The 12,924-nt window shown below is 43.7% G+C and overlaps 1 protein-coding gene across 2 annotated transcripts in view; it reads left to right on the forward strand.

Moving 5' to 3' along the window:
* The window catches only part of FN1 (fibronectin 1), a 52,559-nt gene that overhangs the window by 12,825 nt on the left and 26,810 nt on the right, over window positions 1-12,924 (forward strand). For both annotated transcript variants that reach the window (XM_027735657.2, XM_027735652.2), the window contains exons 11-19: window positions 715-843; window positions 2,438-2,581; window positions 4,330-4,451; window positions 5,675-5,852; window positions 5,972-6,148; window positions 7,713-7,841; window positions 7,959-8,048; window positions 8,588-8,782; window positions 10,126-10,398. In XM_027735657.2, the coding sequence (XP_027591458.2) occupies window positions 715-843; window positions 2,438-2,581; window positions 4,330-4,451; window positions 5,675-5,852; window positions 5,972-6,148; window positions 7,713-7,841; window positions 7,959-8,048; window positions 8,588-8,782; window positions 10,126-10,398 (1,437 nt within the window). The remainder of the gene's footprint in view (window positions 1-714; window positions 844-2,437; window positions 2,582-4,329; window positions 4,452-5,674; window positions 5,853-5,971; window positions 6,149-7,712; window positions 7,842-7,958; window positions 8,049-8,587; window positions 8,783-10,125; window positions 10,399-12,924) is intronic.

Raw genomic sequence — 12,924 nt, forward strand, 5'->3', positions numbered from 1 at the left:
TGATTTTCTGCTCCTGCTGTGATTAGACTGGAGTTAGGAATTCTGGGCCAGATCCTAGATTGACATTGAACCTCATAGATTGATACCATTGTACTTAAGCAGGGAGGAGTCTGGTTACTGGATTTTGAAAGAAGAGCAGAGTAATAGGCACCAGTAGCATCTTGTGTGTGTAATAGATCTGCTCCTGCCTTCAGATTCCTACAAAGTGGAGCAGAGATACCCAAGAGAATAACATCATGAGAATGTTTGTACTTCTTCATGCTATCTTCATGAATTGGAAGAAGACTCGTTCTCCTTGTGTAGTTCCAATGATTTGAGGCAATACTCACTGAGGTGTTTCAGTCGAGACCTTCCCCAGAGGAGGTAGTTGGAGAGTCAGTGTGCTGGCTTAGATCGTCTTTGACACGTGGAATCTGTGAAAAAGAGCAAGGCAATTCTGTAGTTGGAGTACTTCAGATTGCATCCTACAGAGCTCTTTTCTGCAGGTGTTGCTTGTTTGCACACTGCCGATAACTGAACTCAGGAGCAGTGGTGTGGATGCAGCACTGACCTGTGATGGTCACAGATTTCAGGAGGGCTGCCTTTTGCTTGAGTGGAGCTTGTCATGGTCAGTCTCTGTGCACTGATCAAGCGGAGGGAACCACCTGCCAAGCAGAAGGATTCTGTCCTAACACTTAGAGCTATTGCTGACAAACTCTGCTGTCTGTCCCACAGACCAGTGCATCGTGGACGGCATCACCTACGATGTGAACCAGACCTTCCACAAGCGTCACGATGAGGGGCACATGCTGAACTGCACGTGCTTTGGCCAGGGCCGGGGCAGATGGAAATGTGACCCTGTTGGTAAGTCACCAGCTCTTCCCACTTGTCAAACACACTCTGTGGCTGTGTAGAATCTGGTTGTGGGATGGTGAAACCGGTGTGTGAATTTGGGCCCAGTCTTTGCCCACTTTGTCTTGAATTCCACAACTGCAAAAAACCAGAATTAATATTAGATTTGCTGGAGGAAAAGTGGGAAGGGCATTTGGAATTTTAAGGACGTAAGATTGGGTTATCACACTTGCCACAGAAGAAGTTACTGATGCAGTAGTAATAGAGTGTGGCAACATGCGTCTTAAAAATGTAGCAACTTGTGGTAGTGAGGCAGGTTTAGTCCCTGGCTGTGGTGATTTGGCTGAATTCTGGTACCTAAGCTGTCATCTTAGCTGACAGGCCTCTGAGACTGAACACTGATAAAACAACTTGCAGCTGGGCACTGATGATAGGATCAGTTTTCTTTCCTTTATCCTAAAATCTTTAGGAGTTTTCTTGGCAAACTGAGGAAGGAACACCAGTGTATATTAACTTACCTCAGACTGAATTGAGTTTTTTGGCTGCCCTTTGTTCTGGCAGAGAGAGAAAGCTCAGGATGAGAACACGTGTTAACAGCGCTCTGGAGGTTTCCAAAACCATCCTGGTTCTCTGCAGGAATGAGATTTCATCTCTTCTGCCTCCCTCCCCTTCCTTGATTGGAAGATAAGACCTGGTAGTTTGGTTTGCAATTACTAAGTCTAAGAGACCTTCAAGGTATTGCCAAGAAAATCTATTAGAAATTACTAGTGGTGAAGTTCTGCTTTATTTACAGTAATACCTGTCCATGTTTACTGAAGGAACTTGGATTGTAAAGCTCCTGAAAATTACTAGTTTGAAAGAAAGGGAGGGGAAAGTTCAGCCATCCGTAAAGGTACAATCAAAATTTTAATTTTGTTGGCTCTCTAAATAAGGCTCCTGTTTATCCAAGCAGGCATAATGCTAGTTTTCACTGAAAATTTCCATTGGGCCAGGAACACAGGCAGTTGTCAGACTAGAAAGTGTACTGCAGTGCTGATACTGTGTTGTATTTACACTAGTTAAGCTGATTTCGGGATCTGATCTGTCCTCCTTTGGTTTATACAATGATAAATCTGGAAAGATTCCGCTGAAAGTTCACAGGACTTCTAAAGTAAAACTAAATTCTGCTGAAGCCAGGAGGAATTTTGCCATTGATCTCCTTGAGAGCAGGATGGTTTAGCTTTGGATGAGAAATGAACTTGCCTGACCAGAGCAGAACTGGGATCCACAGAAGATAAAATCCTTTCTTGAAGGAACACCCCATTGACTTGCCTGGGAAGCTTGCCAGGGGGACAGCCTGGAATTAACAGTATCTTAACACATGCATCACAGCTGAATTGGCTGCCTAAGCTCTAACTGAATACATGCAGTGATATATCAAGAACCTTAATTTGAGATTTAGTTTCTGTGGCTACTTTCTCTTTACGTCACTATATCCGCAAATAAACATTGGTGTTGCATTTCTTTGTATACAGGTCTCTTGTCACTTACTCTTCTGTGTTCAGCATGGATTTTTCACTGTAGTTTCTGCAACATGAAGGGATAACTGTCTCTTTTGTGCCTTTAGACCAGTGCCAGGATTCAGAAACCCGGACCTTCTACCAAATCGGAGATTCCTGGGAGAAGTATGTCCATGGGGTCAGATACCAGTGCTACTGCTATGGGCGTGGGATTGGGGAATGGCACTGCCAGCCTCTGCAGACCTACCCAGGTAAGGAACCCCACAGATGATGAGCCTTTCTGCTCAGTGAGACGTGAGGAAGGCAAACTTGGCACCCCTCACCTCTTCAAGTTTTTGTACATTATGCCTTTTGGTTTCCTTTTCAAAGAGAGCCAGTTTCCCCCCACCCCCTGGCAGACACAAGCAGATGTCATGATTATAAAGAGAGGGCCAGGCTGTTTGCAGCTATTCCTGAAGCCAGGATTACGTTAGAGAGTCGCTGTTGGTTCACACAGCAACTTGGGTTTATGTTGCCTCTTGGTATTTAGTGATATCACATGTGTGATCTTCAGTTGATATTGCTTAAAAATCATACATGTGTAGTCCTTCCTCTGCCACTCACTACAGAAGCAGAATCCATCACAGAATGAAACATTTTGCCTGATCAGTTCCCCAAAGAAACTAAATATTTGAACTCTTGTTTGTCCAGGCAGTTCCAGGAACTCTTCATAGGTATGGGCAATGCCTGTTTGTTGGTTGTTCAGCTTCAGTTCCCTGAACAGAACATGATAAGGGGAACCTTTCCTGTTTAAGGTTGCAACTGCCACTGTCTTCCTCTGAATAAGATGAAATATTAAGGCTTGCTGAGCTTCATTGACTTCTGTCAGAGTGCTTAAACAAACATCTGCCTAAGCTATGTGAAATATGCATGCCTCCAGCCTGGAGACCAGGACTTTGGGCTGCTTTAGACACAAGAGGGACTGAAAATGTGTAAATAACCCAAATCTAATGTTTCTGAGTGTAGTCTTGGGGTTAGGTGAGCTTTGAAATTTTCTGCCTGTGGGCACAGGTTTGTTTGCCTAGAAGTCCTGTTAAATATGGAGCAGTTATGTATGTTACATGGTTGTCCAAATAAATTATTATTAGAAATGTCGGGAATGAGGGGAGGGTGAAGGTATTTAATGGCTAAAACACTTTTCTGCAGATTCCAGGGATCTCTTTGCTGGGATTTTCTGAGAACTAACGTGAGGACAGTGCTGCTGAGTGTTCAGTGAAACCTCCCCAGCGGGGCTGGGACGGACTGAAAGGAGAACCATGGGATCATTAAACCTTTCCTTCTCCACTGGAGAGCTTTGTGGAGAAAATATGCCTGAGCCTGGTCTAGCTAAAATAGTCTTAAGCATTAGAGCACTGCTGAACTTGAATTTTCATGAGTTCCTGGGCCTGACTTGTCTCAAGACTACCACCCTTCCGGTGGGGTTTGTGTGCAAAAGACAAGCCTCACTATCTGTGGAGTGCTCCACAGAGTCACAAAATTAGTGGTTCAAATCAACTGATAAAGAAATCTACTTTTTCAGGTTGTATTCAAGGTCAGATCAGGAATTTTCCCTAACCATGCTGCAAGATTAGATTTGGGTTTGGCAGACATTTCTCATCAGCTTCCCTGCTCCCATTGCAGAAGATATTGACTGATAAAAGCAGTTCCCTCCCTCTCTTTGAACAATGTGACTTTGCTTTGCAGACTTTTTCTATACTGGACCTCTCATTTTCTATTTCATTCATAACTCACAGGAAATTAAGTCAAACAGGGCATGTTAAACTCCCCCCCAGAATATATTCTAATTCCTCATTTTTCTAAGGAGCAGTGAAGCATTAGGGATACAACAGCAATGTAACACATTTCCCATGTATAGCAATACTGTGTGAGCCATGCAACTTCCTTGCTTTTTCATGACTCCACAACAAAGGCAGAAGAAAAACGTCCCCAGTATGTTAAAAACTGCAATTCTTCCTTTCAGGTTCAACTGGGCCCGTTCAGGTGATCATCACAGAGAGTGCAAATCAGCCAAATTCCCACCCCATCCAGTGGAATGCTCCTGAACGATCTCACATCACCAAGTACATCTTGCGCTGGAGACCGGTGAGTGCCACATTTGTCATCATTTGTTGATCAAAAATACTGTATTTGGCTTTTTTTCTGGTGTCTGAAAATAGTGACTGACACAATTCCAGCAAACTTGATTTGCTAATTCTGTGTCCTTACCCTGTCAAGGTCAACAGCTACTCTGGAGTATCAAAGACAGCCAGTGCTGTATAAACATTTAATGTTTTCCTGCCCAAATTTTACTGGTCACTGTGTTCATTAAGTATCTTATTAAACAAAGCACTAGAACAGCAAGCAGACAAGTTTATATTCTTCCTCACCTTAAGGAATGTAAATCCTCGTGGAAGCTTCTTCATCCTAAGAAACATTGTTTTAGTAATGTGCATATCCAGAGACAGCTGGAATACATTTTATCCTATTAATGAGGAGGTAAAGATGAGTAGGATATGAAGACATAAACAGCTAGTGTAGGATTAAATAAACAGTCATCTCCCATCTTCTGTAAAGTGTAAGCCAAAGCTGGTTAACCATTGCTGGGTGTTTCATTCCTATCTGAGGAATGATTCACTTTAACCAATGTAGATGAGTTGTGTTACAGGTCCCCTGAGTGCAGCTTCACAAAAGACCACTTAATGATTAAGAACATTAATACCTCCATGCTGCCTGTTATTAAGAGAACAATAAAGGCCCTGATCCAAAGCCATTCAAGGCACTCAAGTCTCTTTACTGACTTCAGTGTATCTTGGATGAAGGCCTGAAAGAAATGGACTTTAAAGCACACAAACCTCAGAGGATGGAGCATTATTTTAGGCTTCCCATAGAGTTCAAATACAGGGTAGAAGGGAAGAACTTTTCTGTATATTGTTTTCAGATGGTGGCTTAGAGTGTTATTGTGAACAGCCTTCAAATATGTATTTTCCAGCCATTCCTTCACCCCTTACTGCACTTTGATAAAGAAATGAGTTAACTTTATATATATTACAAAAAAATGCTCTTTGTAAAGGAAAAAGTTCAAAGCGAGGTTGTTTTTAAGTTTACCACTGTAATACCTAACCTCCCAAAATGACATTAGTCCTGTTTCCTGGGATACTTTTCTCAGCTCGTTTTCACTTGGTTCTGTCTGTGCATTGGGGCCATTCAAGTCATACCTGTGTTTAGATATTACAGTGGTTAGGAACCGTGCAGCACATTAGGTCACTAGATTCCCCTGCTTGCCGGCTAGAGAGTCTCTCACTATTTGAGTGTCCCTTTTCTTGCAGAAAAACTCTGGAAGGCAGTGGAAGGAAGCCACCATCCCTGGCTACCAGAACTCCTACACCATCTCAGGCCTGAAGCCCAGTGTGATATATGAGGGACAGCTCATCAGTGTTCAGCAGTACGGCCACAAAGAAGTCACTCGCTTCGATTTTACCACAACCAGCACCACAGCAGTGACAAGTGAGTTGAACCGGGGGCCATCCAGAAAAACCTGATCTCCTTCACCCAAGTCCTTGCTTTGTGCATCCCATTAACACAAAAGTAGCGATGGTTAATTAAACCTCTCTTCTCTCTTGCAGGCAACACTGTTTCAGGAGAGACAACTCTTCTTCCTCCTGTGGTTGCTACTTCAGAGTCTGTCACTGAAATCACAGCCAACAGCTTTGTTGTCTCCTGGGTTTCTGCTTCTGACACAGTTTCTGGGTTCCGTGTTGAGTACGAGCTGAGCGAGGAGGGCGATGAGCCGCAGTATCTTGGTGAGACACTCTTGAGTCTGCCAGACCAAAGCATTGCTAACAGTGCATCACATGCCTGGTTTGTGACAGTCAGTACAGCTGGTGTAAACAGTGAGCATCTCGCTGTCTTTCAAATGATTCCATTAGGATACGGGAGTGGCAGCACCAGCTCAGATTAAAAACTCACTCAGTTCATTGTCCTCTCTCCATCAATGGCTGTAGGAGAACAAGGCAAGTATAGAGCAAAGCCCTCTCAGAATACTGTCCCAGGATCCTGCAAAGGAAAACTCTCTGAGCCAGGAGAGGTGGATTTGCAATAACTGTGGGTAGATATATTTATTCTTTTCAGCTCCATGAATTTGTCCAGGCTTTTTTCATTTTGAAATCATGTAGAGTTACTGGCTCCCAAAGCATCCTGAAGTGAGCAGCAGTGCAGATAAGAAGAGAACCAAATCTGTTTTCTGAACCTGCCTCCTGGATAATTTCCTTTGCCATACCTTTGTCCTTCCACCAGAATGGTCAGAGAAATCTTTCCCAAATGCCTCCTCTTGGCTGCTTGGATGTCTGTTCCAGTCTGCTGTATCAGTTGTTTTCTTTGGATTGATCTTCCTCATCTTTGATAATGTGACAGTGTAGCTGAGCTGGGAAGGTGGTTAAAGTCACTGGACTCAGATCTAGGAATTGAAATCCTTTTTCCGATATCTACTGTGCGGCCTATGTCAACACATGTAATTTCATCTTAACTTTTTTCCTACTTTCCTGTCTTAACAATGGTAATAGCAATATCTCACAAGGATTTGAGGTTATAATGGGTATTGGGATATGAGTGAGACAGAAGAGCAACGTGAGAAAAAGAACAGTAATCCCCCGACCTAAAAATTCTCCCTGGACTGTTGCTCCCCTGAAGGCTCGGGCTTGGACTCCTGAGCAGAATTGGCTCACATGGGGACTGCCAGCACTGTCACAACCTTTCTTGTCTGCCCAGACAGCTGAGCTGTGCTGTGAAGCAGCTCCTGAGCTCATCTGTCTACAGACAGAGGTTTACAGGCAAATTGAAAGGCAATTCCCAGTTTCCCTTAAGATGCTTGGCTTCAGTCTGGCCAGTGAGGAGCTGCTTCATGGGGAATTTTTACATCTGGCACGTAGGTGGACATCTGGGAGAAGGGAGTGGGGAGAGAAGTTCACCAGCCCTCATAATATCATTCTTCTTTGCTCATGAGTCAGTCTTTCCACATAACCTATTCATGTGAAAGTTTTTCCATACATTTCTGTACTGAAAATACACCAGGCAGGGTATGAAGTGAGTACTCAGCTGAGATGGCTGTGTGCCAGCAGTGTGCAGGGGGCTGCTACTCCAGTTGCCCTGCCATGTCACACATCAAGCCTTGCTGTCCTAGGTGGTGGCTGCTTGCTCCACACAGCTTTTCTGTGGTGAACCAAAGACACAGTGCAGAACAACTGCTGTTTTATTGCAGGAAGACTGTGATTCAGCCCAGATTAGAACAGAGGTCTCAATTATTTAATTTGGAGAGAAAGCAAGAAGATGGAATTGCTAAGGCAAATTTTTCTTTCCTGCCTTCCTTAGATCTTCCAAGCACAGCCACTTCTGTCAACATCCCTGACTTGCTTCCTGGTCGCAAGTACATTGTTAACGTCTATCAGATCTCTGAAGAAGGAGAGCAGAATCTGATCCTGTCTACTTCACAGACTACAGGTATGTGTGGGTGGATGTTGCTGCACTTTGAAAGCTGTTTTCACTGTTTGCTCAATGATGTTTCATTATCTCTTATCCTCACACTTGCTGTTCTCCTCTGTTTATTCCTTTAAACAGCTCCCGATGCACCTCCCGATCACACAGTGGAAAGTGTGGATGACACATCAATTGTCATCAGCTGGAGCAGACCACAGGCTCCCATCACAGGTTGGTCCCACTGGAGTGCACCTGTTTTGCGTTATTGGTAGAATCTGAAAGGTAGGTAGAAAAGAAACTGAAGTATAACTCTGGGACAAAGGGCTAGTGCAGAATTCTGCCCAATCTGAGACCAGCTGGAAAGCACATGGGCAGTTCAGCATTTGCTGGGTTTCAGTGTCTGAAGCAAGCAATTCAGGAGGCTGGATACAACATAATTCCTTCTGGACTTGTGTTAAATAAAAGCAAACCCCGTGACCTTTTATCTGTATCTGTCATCCAGATCCCATAGGAAGCACGAGAACTGTACAGACCTAAATTGAAATGTTAAACCTCAGAAATATTCTAACCCAGGTCAGATTATGCTTTGGAAGGTGTTATGAGTGTGTGGTCTGTAGATGGGACGTGAGCATGGACAAGCCACAGGTCCTGCTGAAGTTGAGGACTGTTTTTATCAAACCTCAGTAGGGAGATCAGTTTAGCCCTCATTTCCAGCACTCTTTGTGCTGGCTTACTGACTGTGCTGAGGACTACAATTTCTCCTGCTTTAGGCTACAGAATTATCTACACCCCCTCTGTGGAAGGCAGCAGCACAGAGCTCAACCTGCCCGACACTGCAACCTCTGTGACGCTCAGTGACCTGATGCCGGGAGTTCAGTACAACATCAGCATCTATGCCGTGGAGGAAAACCAGGAGAGTACTCCCATCTTCATCCAGCAGGAAACCACAGGTGTCCCACGCACAGGTAATGCCTGTGTTCTGGAGATCAGTCACTGAGTTTTCTGTTAGCAGCTAAATGAATGCTTAAGTGAACTCAATTATGTGTTTGTCCTCATTGTGGTTTTTAATTGTAAATTCCACTGCTATTGAAGTTTTATAGTAAATCCATACTCCTTATTAACACAGGCCCCCACTGTGGATCAGTAGGGTTGTGATTCCTAGGGATTAGACTGCAGGCAGGTCTTGCATTGTCTGCAGAAAAGAGATCAGTTTCCCAAGTTATCTTAGGGGGAATTCTGCCAAGAGATCATCTGAAGAGCCTGGGGTATCATTTTGCCTCAGTACTCGGCCTGCAGATATTCAAGGTTATGTACTGGGACACCACAACACAAATTCTAATAATTCACCTGACTTATCCTTCTCCTTTCCGTCCTATCCATTATTTTCCATTGCAGTGAGTGAGGATGGGAGATTCCCCAGCATTGACTGATGTGCCAAAACAACACCATACAATCTCAACTGCAGGCACCCACTATTTCAAAAAGTAGTGGTTTTGGGGTTCTCTAAGTATCCAGTTGGACTGAATAGCCAAACCAAAAGCAAGAATAGTGAAAGAATGGGATCTGATGTGGTAAGCAGTGGAATTTGATGGTCCTGCAAGTTGGAAGCATGTGTTTTCAAATGGGAATTTACCAGGAATGAACTCAGCTCAATGATTTTATGGTTTGGCATCTGTGTCTTCCACAAATGTGCATTGGTTAACCTTAGAGCAGTATCAGTCCTAATCTGAAGAAACTTAATCTAAACATAGGAATTCAAGGGTGCAGTACTGGGGACCAGCACAGAGGGAACTGCATTTTGTCTTTGACTACAGTAAGGCCAGATCAGCCCCTGTATTTGTTAAATTATAAAAGATGGATTTTAAGTTAATTATAGACACTCAGAAAATGCTGTGGGTTTTGAAAACCCTCTCTTTTAATTTGAAAAGGAGGTAACTGTTTCCAGTCCCTGCAGTATTTTTTTTTTCCCCTCAAGCTTTGGTTCTGCACATACTTGAAGTTCTGTAGCATATTACTTCTGGTCTTTCACTCCTCTTTCTGTCACAGCAAGGTACATTCTGTGAGTGAAGGCATAAAATACAACGAAGTAGTGACCTTTGGAATTGTCATCAGCTTGAATGTTGTCTGGGAATGTGTGTAGACATGTTTACAGTAAGGTTACCACGACTTCTCAGTTTGGTAAATATTCTTTGGGTAGCCATTGTTCAATCAAAATTAACTTTTCTGCCTTCCATGGAAACCTGTAGCTTCTTCTGCTAATGGCTAAGGACTGACTCCCTATGACACTGTTCTATCCCTCTCTTTTCAGGTGAAGTTCCTTCACCCAGAGATCTGCAGTTTGTGGAGGTTTCTGACATCAAGATCACCATCATGTGGACCCCCCCGCAGAGCCAAGTGTCCGGCTACCGAGTGGAGGTGATCCCTGTCAATCGGCCCGGCCAGCACGGCCAGAGACTGCCCATCACCAGGAGCTCTTTTGCTGAAGTCATTGACCTGCTCCCAGGAACCACTTACCTCTTTAAGATCTTTGCTGTGAGCCAGGGCAGGGAGAGCAAACCTTTGACTGGGCAGCAAACCACCAGTAAGTGTCTTTCCTTTGTGCTTTTATCGGCCTTTTGAAGTGCGTATTTGTCTGTCGCTTAGAGAAATGTATAAACAGAGCACTTGAAGTGCAACAGTTATAGCCCAGGAGGTATCCCAGAAGTAGGATGACAGGGCTGGGAATTCAGTCAGTCAAACAATGATCTCTTCAGCAGATTTATCCTCCTCCAGGGCTTTCCAATGGAGTTTAACTCTCATGGCGCTTTAAAACAATTTCGTATGGCTGGAATTCAACTTTTTTATTACTGACTGAGAATTGATGGGCCCTGCAGTTCTTTTACAGCATAGATCACAGCCCGTGATTTTTATAATTTTATTTTTTTCTGTGTGTGGATACCTTAGGGCAGATTTCAGCATGACTGAGGAGCCTTGCTGAGATTGCTCTGAAAATCCCTATCTCCCTTCTGACAGCTATGTACCTATCTGACTCCACTCTCAGCAGTAGTACTTCTGCTTGCACAGGCAAGGAAGATGGAGATTTTCAGATGGAAGGGAAAGTTTAGTCTGGGTTTGGGCTCCTTTTGATCCAAAAGGAGCCGATCAGACAGAACCTGGGCCATGGTTCATTTGAACAGATCTTATTTATTGGGCAATAGAAGGGTGACTCAGTGTTTATGGTGTTCTTTGACTGGATTGCTTTATTCAAAGAACCAAAATTCAGCTATGTGCATGTGCTGCTGTTCTGACACTTTTCAGTAAATGAGAGAAAGTTTGGCAGACCTAGCCTGACTCTTACAAGGATGAGAGGGAAGGGAAGGAAATGGGATAATCTGTGAATATAGCCATGCTCTTTGAAAAGTATCCTTTCTTATATCCATTAAGTTATGAGCCATGAATAGTGCCTTTCCCTTGGCTATGCAAGGAGAAGGGGATCCTTATGTTTGTCCTTTGACATAGGTATCTAATCTCAGTGTAACACAGATGGTGTGAACACTCTCCCTCCTCTTTCAATCAAGGCTTTCAGAAGCAAGGATGTGAGTTAAGAATCTGAACTCCCTTGGAAGCGTTTAGAACAAGAAGGGCTCAGTTCCCGGTTGGATCTGTAATTTTTTGTGGCTGTTTTGAGGAGCCTTGGCTATATGTAGAGCCCCTCTGGAAGTCCACACAGAGGTGTACCTGAGAGACATTTAATTCAGACAGCACAGGGCTAGTTACAAATGTCTGGGATGATTTTCCATAGGCTGTGATCATCCGCTTAACGGCTTTGCCTAAACCACAGTTCAGAAAGTATTCACATAAATTGCATCCTGTAATCGAAAGTCCTGGGAAACAGAAATCATTCAGGGTTCCCAAGGAAAACCCTGCAGCAAAAGTCTCTTCCCACGGTGTAAATGTGATTCTCTTTTTGGCCTTCTGTTTAAAAAAGTCTACAAATAAACTCGGAGCGTGTGTGGCTTTTTAATCTTCCTCATTTTCCCGTACTATGGGGAGAGGAAGTGATAAAAGCCTGATAGAGCTGGCAAATTAAACTGTCCAGAAAGGAACTGGCTTTAGGCTGCACATTGGGGGAAGATACAATCCTTGATAGATGAGACTTAGCACAGATCTAAGTACCTAGAGATGGGCCTAAGGAGTATCACACTCATCTTGTTCTTTCAGAACTATTTCCCTTGTTTTTTCAAATAGTGGAAGAAAAAAGTCCTCTCTTCCTTTGCCCTCCCTGGAGAAAACAACTGGGGAGAAAACAAAAAGGACAAAAATTGCTCTCCACTGAGAGTGATGAAAACATTAATTTTTATCCCCAAAATGTTATCTCTTCTGGAAGAGGAAAAAAAGCATTTGCCATCAAAAAAGAGCATTGAAACCTCTTCTCACTGCTCTTAATTTCAGCATATGATTGGAACGTAGAAAAGGTGGAAAAACTTGCCATGTGGGCACCATAAATCCCTCGCTGCAGCCAGTGCTACCCTGCCTGCTGTGGGGGCAAATTACTTGGGTGTTTTTCCCTTCTGAGCTTCATCTTGTCACAGCCAAAGGTAGTGACATCTGCCAGTCACTGGGCTCCAGAGTGGTGCTGATGGAGCTCTGCTGCATCAGCCTCTTGTGTACATAGTTCTGGGGGTTACCAGCTTCAGCAGCTTCCCGGGGGCAGTGATAAAAAGGGGAGGAAGCCTGGTAAGAGCTGTTCCCTGAGTCCCATGGGAGAGATGAGCATGCTTGGAATTGTTGTTTGGTCAGTTCCACGGGGTGGTTGTTTTTGCGTAGATCTAGGAACTGGTTTTCTGCAAGAAGTTGCTGACTATTACTTATTTTGACATTCAAATGACAAAGTAGGGGTGGTTTATTTTGGGAAGGGATTTCGACAGGACTGGGCAAGGATTTAAAAGAATAAATCTTTTTCATGGAAAAGGGCTAAAGTTAGGTTTCTGTGCTTCTGCTGACAAGTCTAAACTGAGCTGATTTTTAAAAAAATGCTCAGCATTCATGAGAAACTACTGAAATTCCTGAGTGTGCTTGGGTTCATCTGTCTTTCCTCAGCCTGCCTTCCCCATGGGATGCCATGGAT

The sequence above is a fragment of the Pipra filicauda genome, unplaced genomic scaffold (genome assembly GCF_003945595.2).
Source record: "Pipra filicauda isolate LSUMZ 115617 unplaced genomic scaffold, ASM394559v2 scaffold21_size4447388_pilon, whole genome shotgun sequence".
Lineage (NCBI taxonomy): Eukaryota > Metazoa > Chordata > Aves > Passeriformes > Pipridae > Pipra > Pipra filicauda.